Source organism: Eschscholzia californica, unplaced genomic scaffold, assembly GCF_041429995.1.
Source record: "Eschscholzia californica isolate CP2 unplaced genomic scaffold, dmEscCali1.0.p SCAF_5, whole genome shotgun sequence".
NCBI classification, from domain to species: Eukaryota; Viridiplantae; Streptophyta; class Magnoliopsida; order Ranunculales; family Papaveraceae; genus Eschscholzia; species Eschscholzia californica.
In genome coordinates, this window is record NW_028238472.1 from 47,895,763 (window position 1) to 47,915,258 (window position 19,496).

General features: G+C 36.9%; 2 protein-coding genes and 1 long non-coding RNA gene across 4 annotated transcripts; 1 reads left to right on the forward strand and 2 right to left on the reverse strand.

The window, feature by feature from the left end:
* Positions 1-3,592: 3,592 nt before the first annotated feature.
* LOC147539951 (uncharacterized) lies at positions 3,593-7,362 on the reverse strand. The gene is made up of 2 exons (XR_015225151.1): positions 6,118-7,362; positions 3,593-5,976 (listed from the first exon to the last, which is right to left on the reverse strand). It is a non-coding gene; the product is annotated as an uncharacterized LOC147539951 (long non-coding RNA).
* An 898-nt stretch (positions 7,363-8,260) lies between these two features.
* On the reverse strand, positions 8,261-11,193 carry GOS11 (golgi snare 11). The gene is made up of 5 exons (XM_086640151.1): positions 10,811-11,193; positions 10,060-10,287; positions 9,758-9,925; positions 8,765-8,878; positions 8,261-8,650 (listed from the first exon to the last, which is right to left on the reverse strand). The coding sequence occupies exons 1-5, from the start codon at positions 10,847-10,849 to the stop codon at positions 8,537-8,539; spliced, it is 663 nt and encodes a 220-aa protein (XP_086496277.1). The 5' UTR covers positions 10,850-11,193; the 3' UTR covers positions 8,261-8,536.
* Positions 11,194-14,551: 3,358 nt separating this feature from the next.
* On the forward strand, positions 14,552-18,965 carry LOC147539953 (uncharacterized). Of its 2 annotated transcripts, none has more exons than XM_086642652.1 (9): positions 14,552-14,894; positions 15,031-15,081; positions 16,129-16,150; positions 16,334-16,448; positions 16,576-16,608; positions 16,760-16,885; positions 17,993-18,099; positions 18,185-18,256; positions 18,455-18,965. In XM_086642652.1, exons 1-9 carry the CDS (start codon positions 14,745-14,747, stop codon positions 18,850-18,852), a joined length of 1,074 nt encoding a protein of 357 aa, XP_086498778.1. In that variant the 5' UTR covers positions 14,552-14,744; the 3' UTR covers positions 18,853-18,965. The 2 variants fall into 2 exon arrangements, with proteins under 2 accessions (XP_086498778.1, XP_086498779.1); XM_086642653.1 differs by having other exon boundaries at positions 14,556-14,894; positions 16,129-16,154.
* The last annotated feature ends 531 nt before the right edge of the window (positions 18,966-19,496 follow it).

Consider the following 19,496-nt stretch of genomic DNA (forward strand, 5'->3'; position numbering starts at 1 on the left):
TTCTACATTTTACAGAAAAAAAAAGTCACCCAATTTTATTACTCATTAATCCAAAGTCGTCATATTATAATTAAGCAATAACACACTAAGTAGCCGAAAATGTACCCAAATAATAATATGATCTTGTGTAGTAATTGGTCTCTAAGAAAAGTCACTTGAAACCAAAATGAAAATTAAAGTAGACCCAAGTAAAAACATGATCTTTGTTTAGCAATTGGTCTCTAGTAAAATGTCACTTGAAACCAAAATAAAATTAAATGGGAGGATATGGTTGGTAATGGGATTTGAACCCCAGTCTCTCCCTTGGAACACATACGGACTACCCACAAGAGCTAAGGTAATCTATGTTAAAAATTTGCAGCTTGGCCTGAATATGTGGAGATCAGGCCGGGCAGTTGCCCAGCCTGGTCTCCACATAGTTCCGCCCTTGCTCGAGTTCAACGTGTGGACCTTCTTCAGCTTGATAATCATCTTCTTTTTCTTCATGTTCTTCTTCTTCTTTAACTTCAACTTCTTCGTGAGCATCTTCTTCAACTTCTTCATATTCTTTTTTTTCTTTTTCCTGAAGAAAAGATATAATCGGCGAGGAAGATGGTTGACGTATTATTGTTTTGACGTCGTTACCCATATGTAGTATCTTATCCAAATCTGACTTTAGCGATAAAACCGTTTCTGAAAAAGATGGTTGTGGTGGCAGTGGTGAGTAGTAAAGAAAAGATGATTGTGTTGATAGTGGCGGTGCCGAAGATGGTAGAGGTGGTGAACACGGTTGTGAATAATAAGAGTACAGAGTTGGTGGTGGTGGTGGTGGTGGTGGTGGTGTGGATGATGGTGTTGGAAAGTAATAAGATGGAGGTGATGGTATATAACACACTGGTGGTGGTGTTGACGGTTGGTATTGACAAGTAGACGGTTGTGGTGTATAATTAGAGTACGGAGGTGGTGGTGGTTGAGGTGGAGTGGTTGTTGTCAGATAATAAGCAGATGGATTTTCTCGTACAGTTTCTCCCGGATTCCAATGATAATCGTACGAATCTCTATTCTCATACAAACATGATGCGCATAAGCATCCATCCGTTATTCCTTGATGAGTATAATCTGATTGAGGAACAGAATATGATTGATACTGATTTACCTCGTCTAGAAAAAAATTTCTAAAATCATTCACCCAAAACTTTGGTGGCTCTGAATACCACATGATGTAGAACGCAGCGGAAATAAAGAAAACGATAAAATAAACGAAGAACAATTAAAAGAAAGATTAAAATAACTCTAAAACTGATAAACTTTATTAAACTCAAGGGGATTTTCTCTTCAACCTGAAATTAAAAGACAGACTGGACTTCCTTTTATAGGATAACATACTTTCCTAGATAGACTAGAACTAGACTTTCCTAAATAATTAAAAGACTGCAACTTCCTAAATAGATAGACTCAAATCTGGACCATTCCAATTATTGGAAATACTAAAACAGTATAATTTCCTAAACCTAAATTCTTTATGAATCATACTAAATTTGGGACTTCCTAAACTAATCAATATGGCCGGTTGGCCTACGTGGCCGTTAGGTCCACGATAAAAGTGTCCACGCCGGGTGCCCCTGCATCATTTAGGGAAGAGGATTGTTGGAAGGGTCTCACGCAACGGAACATCATTTCCCCAAACCAGTTCGTATTGATTACGGAGGAAAATCATCTCAAACCAGTACGCATTGGTCTAGAGGAAGAGGGAATCCCTCAAATCAAATTGGTATCTGGCATAAAGGGATCTCATTTTGGCCGAATAAATTGAGATAAAGAAAAAAAACAAAGGAGATGAATGATTGTGGTGAAAGGAAGTGTTGGTGGTGCCCAAAGTTGACGGTCGAGATGAGAGAGAAAAATAAAGTTTTGTTTAACCGAGAAAATTGATAACGAAAGGTTTATACGCAATGATCATACTTGTCAGAGGCAGTGTAATTTTCAATCAAGGTTTGAATAGAACAGTTAACCAAGTATGGTTAGAGGCAAGTCTCTTATCCACTCTTTGTTAGGGTGTTTATCACCCACTTCTTCTTTTTCAAAAATCATTAGGCCAACAACTTCAACTCATTTTTGTTTATTTCTACTTCTTTTTTCTCTCTCTTATTCTTATATTTCCTTTTTGTTTTTCTTCTCTTACCTCAACGTACGACTCTAACCAGCGCCTCTCCTTCGCTGTAGGTCGAAGGTCAAAAACATTGATGAGAGCGTATACCCGTGCTTTCTCTTCATTTGTGTTGTATCTTCTAGCTCAATCAGACGAAATCTAAGTGGATTTCACGAACCCTGTCCAAATTGAGAGTCCACCTCCATAGCAGTCGGAGAACTTCTATATTACTTTGCAACTGAATAACTTCAGGTATTACACTCAAACAGTATCATTTGGCCATTAATCTTCATAGTTCATTAGCATAAATCTTCCTGTTGAGATAAATCGGTTCTAAACTAACCTTGTAATTTTTCAGCCACGTTCGCTCATAGTTCTAACCATCTCTTAATTAACGGTGCACTCATTACTTTTAACTCCCCTTCACATTCTACCCATTTATAATAAGAGGTAAGAAGTGAAACAAAAAAGAAGAAGAAAAGATAAAGAAAAGGAAGTAATAGAAAACACAAAAAAGAAAATTTGGGTTGAAAGTCGTCGGACAAAGGTTGCGACGACGACCTTTTAATGAAGAAAATGATAAAATGGCAAAACACAGATTGGGTGGACGTGAAGAACAAGGAAGGTTGGTTAAGTCAAATTTGAGTTAACCATTGACCCAACGATGTCAATTGACCAGTTAGGACAAACTCAAATTGGCATTCCCTTCTTTTGCTCGCATTGCTTCTGACCAAAATATATTAGAAAAATGACTTCTGTTAACAAGATTGCTTTTTTTTTTTTGAGCAGTGATAAGGAATTGTGAGGGCAGGTCTTAACAGCAGCTGCTGACTCTGCTACTAAAGACTCAGTCATTGTTCACAAGCTTCAAGGAGTCGAATTGGGACTTCAGTTAGCAGCTAAATTACATCTTCATAAAGTCACCATAGCTACTGATTCTCTATACACTTGTGGGGTTGTTTTCGGCTGGAAGTAAAGATCCCCCTTGGATCACTTGGTGGCTTTTCAACAGGATCAAACCTCTTTGGAGCAGTTTTGAAGAATGTGAAATTATTCATATGGTTCGTAAAGTTAACCTGGTTGTCTAAATTGAAGCTGGGTCCTGACATTCTTGAGTTTGATCCCACTCGGTTACCATGCGATTTGCTTCTATTATTAGGCAGGATAAAGAAGGTTGTGTTAGATTAAGAAAGAAAGGTCCTTTGTAGTTTTCTTTTTTGCCTTTTTGTTGTTCTCTTTGTAGGGTTCAGGCCCGTTAATCCGGCTTACTAATGCAAAAAAAAAAAAGATTGTTTTTTTTTGTTGAGCTATTGCTTTCATTAATACCTAAGCCTATTATTACAATATAGATTAACTAAATCACAAGGAACATTATTCCAGGACTGCATCAAAATTTTGTCTTAGCAAGTCTAATTAGTTACTGTATCAAAAATACTAAATTAAAACAAAGAAACATTAGTTAAATTTATACTATTGCATTACATATTAATATTAATAACAATATGAATATATAAATTAAATCAATACAAATTATCTATTTACAAAATAAAATTAAGGACATAAAGTTCATACCATAACAAATAACAGATCTGGACTTACAAAAGCTTTATATGAAGAGGCAATGTTCATCTTGCTCTAAATCTCAGGGGAACTAGATTAAGGTTGTAACCCCACTCCTTCAACTAGGGCCTGGTTCGGAGACATGAAAGCTCTCCCTTAGAGATGCTCTAGATGTAGAAAAGTTGCAACTATACAAGTGCTCTAAATCTCTATGCACAAAATAATCATGGGATCAAATACTGTGATGGGAAAATCTTCTTTAAGTTTTTGAAATAAAACAACCCAAACCAGAGGAAAATTGAAAGAAAATGAAACCAAGATTTCGAAATACCATAACACAAGATACAACAACTCTGCCCTGTCAACAAAAAGAAAAACAACGCTGGCCCAAAAGATCCATATTCTTAAAGCGTGCTTATATAATGAAGAAGCATAATCAACTTCCAGTCTGACAATCTGCTTGTACACCAACTTCAAATAATCAAATCTAAACAATAGTGACAATGAGGGTAAATATATGTGATCTTAAGAACTCTAAAGAGAAAAAGAAGGTAAATCAATGGAGGCTCAGATTTCATTTTTCTCATGCAAGAAACAAGCTCCTCATGCATGGCTGCGACAACGGTTGCTAGGGAAAAAGATGAGTACACAAACCGAGTCACCTCGCCATGACTAATGGAGAGACTATCATCATTGTCTGAAATCCTAAATCCTAATGAAATCATCACTGCCCCAGTAATTAAAAAAGACCGCTGCTTTGGGAAATTTTATATGCACATACCATTTTTGTTAGGGAGCGGCTAAAAGCACCCGAAAATTGCTGCAGCACCGGGGGAAGAGATTTGACCAACATCTATTGACACCCAGGCACGGATCGACCTGTCCGAAACCCTTAAAGCAAGGCTTCAGATCAGTCCGAGAGGTTTCGGACGAGATATCACTGTATGGGAAATTTTATATACACATACCATCTTTGTTAGGGAAGTTTTATAGGCGCCTCCAGTAGCCAACAACAACACGCAGCTCCGCTTACCAAAGGCTAAAGAAAATGCTAAAATGGCCGAAATCTAGGAAAGAAACCTCAATCGTAGAGAGACAGAGAGGTCAAACTGGAAGCTCAGGTCTCTTTACTCTCACTACAAAAGAATCCTCGTCATGTAACGGCTGCAACAACAGTTGCCTGTTAGAAGATGATTACACAATGTAATAACACCCTCCGGGTCGCCACGCCATCACTATTAGAGAGATTCATTCTTCAACATTTTTTCTGAAACCTTAGAAATTCTTCAGAGATCATCACTGCCTCAGTAAACAAAAGGAAGAAACTGAAAAGGCACCAATAAATAGATAGATAGATAGATATATATAGAGAGAGTGTGTGTGTGTGCGTGTGTGTGTGTGTGTGGAAGCTGGTCATCTCTAGGGGTCGTTCTCGCGAGTTGGTATCTTTAGGGGCCAAAATGGATTTAACCCAAAAACAAATTTACCTCAATCTCTACAGTAGAGAGGAAAAAGGTAAATTGGAGGCTCAAATCTTCTTTCTCTCACTAGAAAATCTACCTCTTCATGTAATGGCTGCAACACCAATTGCCTGTTTGAAGATGGATACAAATTGTAACATTTTCCTCACACACCTTCCGAGTCACCCCGCCATTACTAATGAAGAGAAAGTAATCCTTCATCCTATTGTCTGAAACACTAACTTCAGAGATCATCATTGCCTTTAACCAAACCAGGATTTTTGCATTCTACAACTTAGGACATTGCCTATAAAATCTTCCAAGAAAATCATCTTGCCAATATTGTAAACTTGATCATATACCCTAAATAAAATATATATACACCTAACTTCAAATAGTCAAATCTTGTCCACCACCATTTTTTTTTTTTTTTTTGTTGAAAGTGTCCACCACCATTTGGTGCAGCAGTTGGACACTCCTCCTAAGCCCATGAGGTCGTGGGATCGAATATATAAAGTAAATAATATAATAAATTTGTCGGATTGTAGGCCTCTTTCATGTTCTCGGGCTTTAGGCTTCTTTCATTATGGTTTAAGTGAGGTTGTTATCATGCTCATCACATCTTCATGATGTATCAAATGCCTTGTAACGACTAACGTAGATCGCAATCGCATTCTCAAAAAGAAATCAAATTGTAAGAGTATAGAAAATGAGGTCTCAGATTTCATTTTCTCATACAAGAAACAAGTTCCTCATGAATGGCTGCAACAGCAGTTGCCAAGTGAAAGATGAGTACACAAACCCTATCTCACTGACCCTCCGAGTCACCTCGCCATGACTAATGGAAAGACATTCATCATTGTATGAACCCCTATAAATCCTAAAGAAATCATCACTGCCTCAGTAATTATAAGAGAAGTTTTATATACACTAACATTTTTTACCTGTCACATTGACATCTCCTTCGACCTGATCAAAAAAGACTTCAGATGTGAGTGTATATAACAAAAATGGTGAGTGAGTTCAAAATTTCCCATTAAATGAGGCCGCTGCTTTGGGAAATTTTATATACACATAGGCGCCTCCCACAGCCAAAAGCTCGACAGAGTTGAGTGAGCGAAAACGACTTTCTCAACTATATTTTCACACGTAACAAACAGACCTTTACGGCTGAGGGGTAAATTGGAGGCTCAGTTCTTCTTCATTCTCTCACTAGCAAATCATCCTCTTCATGTAATGGCTGCAACAACAGTTGCCTGTTTGAAGATGAGTACAAAATGTAACTCTTCTTCACAGACCCTCCGAGTTGCCACGCCATCACTAATGTGAGATTCATCCTGCATCATTTTGTCTGAAACCCTAGAAATTCTTGAAAGATCATCACTGCCTCAGCAAAGAAAAGGAAGAAGAAGAAAAAGCACCAATAGATAGATAGAGAGAGAGAGAGAGAAAGAGAGAGTGTGTGTATGTTGTCTGGAAGCTGGTCATCTTTTAGGGGGCAAAATGGAAATAACCCAAAAACAAATGTACCTCAAATCTCTTCAGTAGAGAGAGAGGGTAAGTCGGAGGCTCAGATCTTCTTCTTCTCTCACTAGAAAAACACCCTCTTCATGTGTGGCTGCAACAACAGTTGCCTGTTTGAAGATGGGTACAAATTGTAACCCTTTCTCACAGACCTTCTGAGTCACCTCGCCATCACTAATGAAGAGAAAGTAATCCTTCCATCATTTTTGTCTAAAACCCTAGAAATTCTTGGGATATCATCACTGCCTCATTAAACAAAAAAGAAGAAGAAGAAACAGAAGCAGATGCAGAAGCTCATTCAACACAAGCTCAATAGAGCTAGGTCAAAATAGAACTTGCTGACAAATATGTATATATATATATATGTTTGTGTGTGTGTTTGAGTTCAGAGAGAGAGAGAGAGAGAGAGATGAGTTTTTTTTTTTTTTTTTTGTTGAAACAGATAAGGATTGTTTTGGTTTGAAAGAAAGAGAATAATCATAGGCTCTGATCTAGTAAAAGATCATGCAGATCACCGGAGAGGGGCAAACAACCCTTTGAAAAAACACCCACATCTCTCCGGTTGATCTACCGCCGGGGAAATCCCCGACGGAGCCTCATACGAAACCTGGATTTCAAGAATAAGTTCTGAACTAACAACCCACCATGATGGAGGAAAGTCTTGAGCTTTTTAAAGCCAAAACCCCCTTCACGAGGAAATTGGCATTTCCCAAGCTTTTAACCCTAGAAAACTTGCTGCTCCCACGAATCCTCTCGGGCTCGGGCTTCGGTATTTTTCTTTTTTACCCTTGGGACTTATTGTTATTCTTTCTTCTTCATAGATGTAAGTTTGGTATTGTTTACTAAGTTGAGGGTATATCCGTCCATTCGGTAAAAGTTGATATGACCAAATTCTTGTATCGTCCATAATGATATTTACTTTTAAGGGTCCATGATGCTATTCGGGTTGAAAGACAGTATTTGGGAAAAACATCAAGTACAAATATTTGGTGTTCAACGAAAAAAAAAAATACAAATATTTGGGTGGAAAAAAAAAATTGTATTGTTTTGTTCCCTCCAAACATCACCCACCTATTTTCGGTTTTCATTTCTTCTTCCTCCATCTCTCCTTCCTACCACCATCATCAACTCCAGCGACTTTCACCTCTAACTCCGGCAACAACTCAATCAATTCTGAGGACTCTCTCTCTCTTCTTCTCTCTTCCCTGCATTTCCTCTCTCATGTTCTGGGGAAGTGGAAGGCCCCTTCCCCGGAACTCTCATTTGGTTTTCCAAACGAGGTAGTCTGGTTCTTGGTAGAAAATTTTGGTACGCCAAATTAAGAGGTTAGATCTCTAGAGAACCCGAAAGCACTAAGAATAATTCACAAGGAGGATAAACAGTATGTAGTAACATTACTTGATCAAACCCAAGGTCCCAACCTCACTTTTAAAAGAACACTTGCAACATCAGATCAACACATTACTCAACTACAAATCAAGAGAAGTCCATAAGAATGGTGAATGATCGTAACAAGCAGTATCTTGTTTCGAACGGATAAATCGCTCTAACCGAAAGAAAGAAAGTAAATCAAACTACGAGAAACTGATTTGATGCCTTACATAGCGTCTGGTTGTTATTAATCTGTCACAGCAGGAAGGTGTTTCCGGTATTTTCTTTTAAATGTGATTACAATGTCAGGCAAAATAACTGCACTCGTCACGTCATTAAACTATGAAATTGTATACAATTATAACATAGAGTATCTTTCTTGACAATAAGAAAGAACTCAAGAAATTACATTATATTTGTTATGAGACAAATGACGAAAAAAAAAAATGATGCCAAAATTGTTTAGCAGAAATTCACATTACCTTTTCTCTTATTACTTGGTCAACCAATAAATCAGGATAAGAAATACACAGACGGATGCGACGAGAGAAAGGATAATAGTATCCATTGATTTCTTCCTTTTTATCGCTGAGAGAATATGATTTACCTGCTTCAATTCAACATCGATAGAGGTACTTATTAGGGTAGTAACATCAGAGAGTATAGGTATGTGAATTCTTTCTCGGGGTAACAAGGAGGTATTTTTTTATGGTTTTCATACCGTTGGCAAACGGCTGCTAACATTGCCTATCTTTGAAGTTATGCCTCCAAATGTTGAGCGTTGGGTGACCAGCGATCCTAGAGTTGCTTGTGCTTGAGAAATCACAGTATCCATCTACAATAAAAGACAAGTTTTACTAAGAACTTCATTTGACAGGAAATTCAACTACGATCGACAATCAAGTGCTATATAACATAGATGCATTTTTCGTGTTCAAGTTGGCAACTAAGAGCAAGTTCACAATAACCAACTTCTAATATCATAGTCCGGGCTTCCCTCAAGAGCTAGCTTCAAAGAAAAAATCTAGTTGGATACAGCTCTTGCGGTGAGGTGGATGACTTGCGAGATCAAAGATTTACATCTATACTAAAAGCAGAAGAGTGAAAACAAAGAATGACATTATTAATAGATGCACTATCAGTGCTAAAGTTGGCAACTGAGATCTAGTTTATAGTGTAGCTTCGCAGAACTCTCAATAATATATTTGGCTTCCATCATTCCTTGACATACTTCTAACACTATTTCCTAGAAAGCTGCATAGACACGTAAGATTGTGAGGTGTGCTCACTCTAATAAGAACAAAAAGTTTGAAGGTTTATAGAATTAGAAGAACTGAGGTGAGCAAAATCTTTTCAAGGTGACCTCATGTTTTATAGTTTCTTATTTCGAATAAAAACATAGAAAGCTAAATTCTTAATTCTAAATGTCGTTATTATATTGTTGGTTTTGAAGTGTTCTTGTTCGCACGCAGGAAAATTTTAGTTAGCAAACATAATACCAGAAAATCAATTATTTTTGAAACCTCAGATACAATTCATCGCCGACAATAAGCTTGACAAGTTTTAGTCATGATTAAACTATCCTTTGGTGACCTAAGAGTCGAATACAACGGGTATCCACTCAAACTAAGTGCATTGCAAATCTACAAAAAAAAACTAAGTGTATTAAGCATCCACTATTGAATAAAAGGATAGAAGCATCTGTTTCAAATACCTGTCCTGTGCTTCTGCTGATAGAGGCATGTTCTTTAAGGAGGCCATGCTCTTCAGAACCACCACCATCTTCCAAATCTAGCTTAGTACGATCAAATTCCCTAAAATCTTCGAGCAGAGAAGCATGCTCTTGCTTAGCCCTAATGCTAGAGCGGAGACGATAAAACTCCTGCACTTCAACAAAATTTAAACACTAGTTACCTTTCGATGTAGCATCTTTACAAAAGTATCGAAAAGCATGTAAAATCCAGGCTAAGATAAAGTATTGATGAACTGATAGAACAAGCATGGAAATTACTATACTTGAGTAAGGTCTTCTAGAATTTCTTGATGCCGAGTCAAGGTATGAGAAAACGTTTGTGATCCCCCAGACGATACCCACGCTTGCATTTGAGAATTTACTTGCTGAAGTTGTTTAAGTAAGCGATCAATTCCGGATTCAAGCTCACTCTGTGTACCATCATCTTTTGTGGATACCAATCTACGATAAGAGTTCATATGCTCATCAAGTTGTGCTTCGAGTTTTCTTGCCTGCACCAAAGATGAGAACTTGAATAAGTTTTACAACTCTAATTTGATCAAATTCTAGGGTTGAAAAGGAGAAACATAACAAAATTAAGTCCAAAACCCATATAGTATGAGGAATTGATGAATACTGATTGACTAACAAAATGCAAAATTTTTGAAAATCATCAGTAGATCCACTTGTACCAAATTTCTGAAAATCGATTTTTCGAAGGATCTGACTTGTGTGGTTTGATATAATTTCTTCAAGATCTCAAAACAGCAAAAACCCCTTTCTAGAAATCAATCTAACTATTCACTTCAAAGTAGAAAATTGAAATCTGTATCTTTACTGGTCGTCATCCATGATATATGACTGAAAAACTTGAAATTTTGCCCTAAATTGCATAAAACAAGATACCAAATCGTCTATACTGGAGACAAATCTAGTTGGTGCAAATCAATTATATACATGTTACCGAATCAAAGAGAGAAACATCTAATACGAAAATGAAATTTCATGATTTTATCGGGAAAAAATTCGCAAAACCTGTTTCCGTAGGGCATCCCAAGAGCTCGGCAAATCCATGATCAGCTTCGTCCGGATGTTTCTCTCTCTAGATAATCGATTTTTCGGCTAGAGAGAGAAAGAAAGAGAGGAATTAACAGAGAATAGAGAGAGAAAATTGAAATATGGAGGTTTGTTCGGTGACGAAGACGTATTGTCTGCTAACAGAGGAAAACGGAAGCAAAATTACTTGAATCTCTTTAAAATACGCCGTTTGCGTACTACGCAATCACTCCCACGTTGAACTCACTCGCCAAACTCTCTGACCGGTCAATCCCGAGTTGAGTATAGGGAGAGAGAGAGAGAGGTGAGTGGAGAGAGATTGGAGGGGATGAAAGAAATGGTTGTGGCGATGGATCTTCTCTGTGGGCGCCAGGGCGGGCATTCATTTATTTGGCCTCCCTTAGAGCATCTCCAATGCAAAACTCAACAAAAACTCAATTAATCCAATGTGTCAAGTATGAGTTGAGTTTCTCTTTCCTAAGTTGCACTATTGAGATACTCAATTCAAAATTCATCTCCAATGCAACACTTAAAAAAACTCAACATTTACTTTAGATTTGCTTTTGGTTCTTATTTTAATATATAAAATGTTGATGTGGACCAATTGAGATACAACAATAAATGTTGAGATACTCAAAAGAAAACTCAACAATTGAGTTTTCTTTTGAGTATCTCAAAATTTATTGTTGCCACATCATATTAAGATTCTAGTTGAGTGTTGCATTGGAGAGTGTTTTTTGTCAAAAACTCAAGTAGTCCTATGTGTCAAATTGAGTTTTGTAAGTTGAGTGTTGCATTGGAGATGCTCTTACGGGACATCCTAAAGATTGTGGTAAATTATTGTTCCCGATATATGGACAACTGAATATCTTATATGGACAAAAATATTGAGTGCAAAAATAATTAGATATTTTTAATGGGGGTCAGGAGTTTTCATCGTCTCCTAATCTTTATCACCTCCAAACAACCACTGCCATCTTGTCTTCAACAATGTTCTTCTCCAACCACTACTACATACGAACATTCAAAATTCAGAAACATAAAGAAGAAGAGAACGTACTACCTTTTTTTTTAAGAAATCAACTACGATTTATGTCAGTCGTTACAAGACATTGATACATAACGAAAGATGTGATGAACACGATAACCGTCAAATTTAAACTATAATGAAAGACGCTTAAAGCTCGACAACATGAAAGAGGCCTAAAACCCAACATATTATTTACTTGATATATTGCCTAAATTTCACGAGATAAATCTTGATAACAAACTGCTTTCAGCGAGACATGATCCCACAACCTCATGGGCTTAAGAGGGATGTCCAACCACTACACCAAAAGGTAGAGATTATAGTTTTTATCTTATTTAGGGTAGAGAGGTTTGATGAAGTTCCAGGTTTTCATCCTATTATTCGGTTTTGCAATTTTGGTGCAATTCCTAATCACGTTACTTCATGTTTTAGGGTTTCATGCGACTACCATGAACAGATCGTGAGGATCTCTCTCTTAATTCTGGGTTAATTCTTTTTGCGTTTTTCCTTTCTCTTCTGTTATTTCAAGCTTCGTATGAATAAAAAAAATTGTATCATTCCAAACACAATACCAAACTTGCAGATCTTAGTGAAGAAAACTCTCAAATTTCACTTCAATAACACATCTTCCCTTCTTTTTAGAGAGAGAAAGTAGATGAAGAACAAATGCCTACCTTTTTGGAATAAGAGATGGGTGTACACTGCAGAGAGAAAGTAAAAAAATGACAAATTAGGTTAACTTGATTTTGATAAAGAGATATTGGTTTAGTTAGAGAGAGGACTAGGTAGTTAGGAGCACAAACATGAATAGTGTAGGGGCAGGTGCTGTTGGAGATAGAACGAGATAAAAACAGTGTGTTTGGTGTCTCCATTAAAAATGGTTAATTATTTTTCCACCATAAGCAGGGGCGGAGGCATGTGAAGACTAACCCAGGCTACAACGACCTTGGTTAGTTCTTCAACTTTCTGGACCAAAACAATAACAACTAGTTGATGTGGCCCAGTTGGTTGAGCCTAGTCTTGCAACCACTTGAAACTTGAAACCAACTCCGTTTTGTCACTCATTTGTGTATAGGATTTCTTTTTGGTCCATTTTATTTTTTCAATTTTGTGTTTCTTGTGTTGTATTTTAATTTTGTTATTTTTACAGTTTGTTTTTATCTCTTTCACTTTATCTTTCTCTCACCTATAATGTATTTTTCTCTCCTCTTTTTTCGTCTTTCTCTACTCATTTATTAATTATAATTCTTAATTTATTATGAGTTATGAATCTTAGATAGTTTCCAGTTTTGTTAGTTAGTTGATGTCTAATTATCAATTGACATTGTTTATTGATTCATACTTAGTTAATTTGATTGTCGATTAATATTGGTTGATGTTTGATTCATGTTTATTTTATTTTTTTCAGAAACTAAATATATGTGAAATGCATCATTAAGAATGCATTGTTATCACTACAAATTACTTTTATAACACGTATATAGGTAAAAACTTATTTCTACCGGTTTTTGGATTAAAAAAAATTTAACTAACAAGGAGTTAAAGCTTAGTCGTGTGTTAGTTGAAATCCTAGCTCCGCCCCTGACCATAAGTTCTTTTGTCCATATAAGAAATTTAGTTGTCCATATATTGGTACCTAAATTATAAGTACATTTGACTTAGAGCCATGTTTATTTTGGTAAAAAAAATTTGTGTGTCCAATAGTCTTAATATCCTCTTTCTATCTCCTTCTCTCTTCCTATATCTATTTCCCTCTCTCATGGACACACAATTCCGCTGAAGATAATACTTCTTTCACCGAAACCAATCCTTGAGGTAGGTTTTTCCTAGTTGGCCAATCACAAAATGTTTTGTGTTGGGCCGAACACGGTGAAAGAAAGACACACATAGTGTAGGGGTGGAAATCGGTCCGAACGGGCGGGAAACGGACACCAACTCAACCGGTTAGGGCAGAACGGGCACAAGTCCTAAGTGTCCAGTCGGACATCTAGACAAAACGGGCGGACATTTCAGATTTTTCTCTAACAAAGTGCCCGTCCGTGACCGTTTTGATAGTCGGGCAATTGGGTATCGGTCGGTCGGGCGACGGTCACTAATGAACAAATAAAGAAATTTTTATTCGAAATTAATTCTGTTTAGTAGGTAAATGCAACATTCTAAACACCCACTTTACCATTCCAAGACGTAAATGAATACAAAATTAAAAGATAACAATTGAGATTTCTCATGGATTACGATTGGTTCTATTCTTCTCATGGACTACGATCGGTGATTGTGAATTCAAGGGTTACTGATGAGATATTGAGATTTTGGAGGAGAGATGCTAGAGAAGTAGAGAGGCGAAGACAAGATTAAGAAAAGTGATTTCTAAGGTTATATACTTATATTTTTACTCTTGAAATCTAATGGGTATAGCTAACACTACAGATCTAAAGGCTTAAAATCAATCATATAGGGGGCGGGTGTAACAGGTAAGATAAACGGACGGGTATGGATGGGTTCGGTCGGCCAGACTATATAAGCGAGCAGACTCGATCGGATTGCCCACGCCCGTCCCCTTAAGCTCTTTCGAGCGGGTACGGACCGATTCGGACATCAGACGGTCACGGACTTTTCGGACTCAGACAGTCGTGGGCGAGTTTCGGATTTTCGGGCCAAAATCCCACCCCTAACATAGTGAGATAGAGAGAGGGAGGGAGAGACAATGAGAAATAGAGTGAGAGAGTCACAGCGAGAGAGACGGAGAGAGGGATAGGATGAGTATTTGGTCAACCAGGTCTGGTAAGAAGTAATAAGGTATGTGTCAACGGTAGAGAGAGGGAGAGAGAGTTTGACATTTAAGGGTGAAGTTGAGAAATGGTCTGATGCGCGCATCGGTTGAGAATGCACGCGTCAACTACCTGTTGTTCTTGTTTCCGTTCTTCTTCTTCTTCTTCCCCTTTCTCTTCATCACCTTCTTCTTCTTCCTCCAACAATAGTCGCAATCGTCTATCTATGGCTTCTTCTATCCGAATCGCTGTCGTCGGTGACGTCGTAAGTTACTCACTTATCTATCTCTCTGTGTTATGCACGTAGTAATTGTTCTGTCATAAACCCTAGCTACCTCAATCTACCAATGTTATGTTTCAACTCTCTCTCTATGTACATAATATTTGTTTGTTGTTTGAAGCATGATGATTGGAACCTCCAAGAAGACTCCAAAGCTCTTCAGTTTTTGCAGGTAAACTCTCTCCAATTTCAATTCCCCCTAACTCTGTTTAATCATTTCTTATTCAACATTTAAATTTTGGTTCTTATCAATTTTAATACTAGGGTATCTGTTTGTTTGAATTTAGAAATGATAAAAATGAAATATTAAACTGATGCTTCTTTTGGTTAAAAAAAAATGACATTAGAATAGATGAATTTAGAAATTTTTGTTGTATTATTGAGGAAACAGAAAATGGTTGTTCTATTTTCATTGTTCTCCTATCTCTTTGGAGTTTTTCTTTCAACAAAAAGGGATTAGTTAATTATACCAAGTAATGAAAAAAAAAAATTAATGACAATTTGACGAGCACGATTTGAAAGAAAACAAAAAGAAGGCAAAATTCTAATTCTAGTCTCCCAAGGTAGAAAGTAATAAGTCCCAAGTAAGAGTGAAAATCCTAACGCATTCTAATTAAGGGTGAAGTCCCTACTCTCTACAAGACGTGCAATGACGACTGAAGTCCCTATCTGACATCGAAAGATTCCAATGTTTTCTCTGACACCCGAAGCAAAGAAGAGAAGGATAAGCTATTTTAGTTTATTCCAAATCTATGTCCTCCCCTTCCGAGGACTTATTTTAACGAAGCAATAGCGTCTTAATTAAGTCTTAGTACTCCATCTAAACTAGAGTGTTTAATACCCCTAGAGAGGCTAAGTGCACCTCTTTAAGTACCTTCATATTTCTTTCACTCCTCGTCTTGATGAGCTTTGCTTTTAATCCCCTAAAATAAATTATTGGTGATTTCCTTAAATTAGAATTAATCCAACTAAGATGCATAAATACTTCACTTCTAGACTCTAGAATACTAAGTAAAATGGAAATTAGACAGCTAAACTCTCAAGCTCCCATGCCAGCGATAATACTCCAGTTGTATGATATACCCGTTTAGAATATAAGCTATATGAGCTTAGAGTAAATCCATCTATTAGCCACTTTCTGTTTCATTTATTATCACTGCCAACTGGAAGTTTACATAACATTCCACAAAAATCTGACATGATTTCGTGTAAAATGCAGCCAGATTTGGTGCTGTTTACAGGCAGGTTTTTCTTCTCACTTTGCCATATATGCATCTAATGTAGCCGGGACAGATTCAGATTTGCTTCAGTTATCTCTTCTCATCTCATGTTTTCTTTTTCAGTTGCTTGCTTCCTACGTTACTTTTTTCCATAGCCATTTTACTGGCTTGCTTTCTCATCAAACTATTTCTCTGCCTGCTCAGGTGATTTTGGTAATGAGAATCTTGAACTAGTTAGGAGCGTGGCGAGCCTTAAACTTCCTAAAGCAGTTATTTTGGGGAACCATGACACTTGGAAAACTCAGCAATTTTCACAAAAGTAGGCTCCACAAGTGTTCCTGAAACTGGGATCTTACTGTATAACATATCTTTAAGTGATTTCAGATGCATGTCTATTATTCTTACTATTGATTAATTCTTTTTCTTTCTCTTGATTTGAATGTTAGGAAGAAAGATCGCGTCCAACTTCAATTGGAATGGTGAGTTCACTAATAAATCTCCGGACTATGCTATATTTGGTTTATTACTTTTGGAGACTATATTTCCCATTGTATGCTTTCTGTTAGCGCTTTTGTGCCTCTTTCATTCGGACTTTAGGACTAATTGATGATGGTTTTCTTTCATGATCAGTCTTGCCGAGGAGCATGTGGGCTATCGTCGTTTAGATTTTTCTATGTTAAAGCTGAGCTTGGTTGGGGGACGCCCATTTTCTTGTGGTGGTGATAGAATGTTTCGAAAAAATCTACTATCTACAAGGTCCGTATGTTGTACTACAGCAAATCTATATGTAGATACCGTATATAATCTCATTTTCCTTTCCTTTTTTTTCTTTCATAGGCACAACTGCAACTTAAAATAACTGACATGCAGCCGCTACTTCAAATGTTTACAATATCTAGGGGTACTTTGATAACCATGAAAACATTGCCTAATGTATTGTTCCCTTCGTGGTCAGAAAATAAGTAACAATTGGTGATAGATCGGTCTTTCCTTGAAGTGGCGGAGTTCTCTTTCTGCCATTAATCTTCGTTTATCCTGACTCCTGAGTATATCTGATATATTGTGTCATCATCAATGTCCAAAATCTGAACTCATATCTATTTCGCCATCTCGACACCTACCCATGCAGCTAGCGTCAGTAATTCTTAAATGATAAGTTTCCGTTTTTATTTCTCAATTCTGAAGAGAAATTTTTATGGAATCCCTATCCACCAAAATTTTCACTTCTGGTTCCAACGAACAAATAATCATTGAATCCTCCTCTTTCTGTACAAAACATACAAAGAGACCCGCCAAAAGTCAAGTAATTAGTGAACCTCTGAAATCTATTTAGAATTAGTTCCTTTCTTTCTAGTCACCCATATAATGTAGTTAAATTTATACACAGACAAACAGAGAAACAAGAGAGGGGTTTGCTTAAGTGCTTAACTAGACCAGGTGACTCAACCACGGCGTCACCACACTCTCTTTACATACACATCATGTTCTTAATCACTTCAGACTTTCATATTCATTCCATCAGTTAGAAACGGCATCGACGGTTGCGTTCATAGGACTTCATATAAATTATAAAGTAATAGAGAGCCTCCAGAGGCAGTGAAGTATTCTTCTCACACTTTGCTCTTTTTAGTTCTTTTGGCATCGTGATATTCATATGCAGTCTTCACATTACTCTATGCCAAATTAAATTTAATGGAATCCCAAAATAAACTAAGACAGGAAGAAATCCAACATTTCTTTGATAACTTATTAATTTGGATTAGTACTTAGAATGTCCATAGACTCCATACCATTGAACAAGAGAGTAATCAAGTGAAAAGCTAAAATCAATGTTTTCATTGAAAAACTGTCAAATCCTTTCAGATATGGAGTTGATGACATGAATGGAAGTGCAAAGAAAATCTGTGAAGCTGCTCTAGGGACACCGAAGGGGAATTCTATAGTACTTCTAGCCCACAATGGACCCACAGGTGTAACTAGCATCGACTCTTATCTTTTTCGCTTGATGGAAAGTAAGCAAAAAAAAAACTCAAAAACTTTGATTTTTATGTGCAGGTCTTGGATCTAAAATGAATGACATTTGTGGAAGAGATTGGATATATGGAGGCGGCGACCATGGCGATCCAGGTTTCTCTCTCTATAACATCCTCTTTATTGAATCTGCAACCCCCTTATGGCAGCTACTGTTGTAATGTTTTTTCGTTCAATTTCCGAACTTAATTAATACTCAGAAACCCTTGCAATACTGTATTTCTGCTATTGGTAATCTGCTAAAAAGGATATCGACTCGATGTTAATTCTACTTTCTTACTTTAACAACTACAGATCTTGCCCAAGCTATATCTCATTTGAAAGAAACTACCAAATTCCCAATACCATTAGTAGTTTTCGGCCATATGCATAAAGAACTTGCATATCGAAATGGTTTAAGGAAGATGATCGTAGTTGGAGCAGATAATACTATTTATCTGAATGGAGCAATTGTCCCAAGGGTGAAAAACTTGACCGATGAACATGAATCCGGTAGCGGAAGCTCTAACGAAGCTAAAACCTCTTCTCTCGCGTCTGAATCCAATGGCACAGTTCGAGCTTTCACTTTAGTCGAGATTATCAATGGGAAGTTTGAAAAGATTGCCGAGACTTGGGTAGCGGTTATCGGAGATGAGACCAGACTAGAAGAGGAGCACATATTATTCAAATGTGGTACGCAATCTCAGTTGTGATTATTTCCCTATACTGATGAATTATTGCTTATTTGTAAAATATTGTATGTGTTTGTAAAAAATAACTTTTCACTTAAATGAAGGAAAACAAAAAGGAAACTGTTAAATTCAAATGCTTTATGTTATCATGCTATTTGCAGGATGAGTCTGTCTTAAAACAATTTTTAGGTGTTTTTTTCTAAGGGGATTAGGGGTGTTTGTTTCTTTCGTTATTGTTTGAATCTTACTTGTTTCACTCACGGTACGACAGTCACCTTGACTTATTCAGACATCGATTATTTCTCATTTAGTTTTGAAATCACTAAAGTGTGTAGTATTTCTAAGCCTGAAATCAGATTTAGGATTGTCAAACAGTAAATCAAATTTCACGGTTGTCGATTCAGGTGGACACAGAATGAGACATTTTGCCAAGACAGGTGCAATTCTATATACTTACAAATCGTTTATTTTTCTTATTGAATTTGACTCGTTTAATTACGATAACTGTGCTACATAGTCATTTAAATTAGAATTAATATAGATATTCTTCTACAAGTTGAAGTACAAACCCACAAGTGGAGGAGATAGATTCTTCTGAATTTTTCCAATTCCAAAATTTTGAAACCAAATGGCCTATTAAGCTAAGGGTTGACCTTTTCAATTGA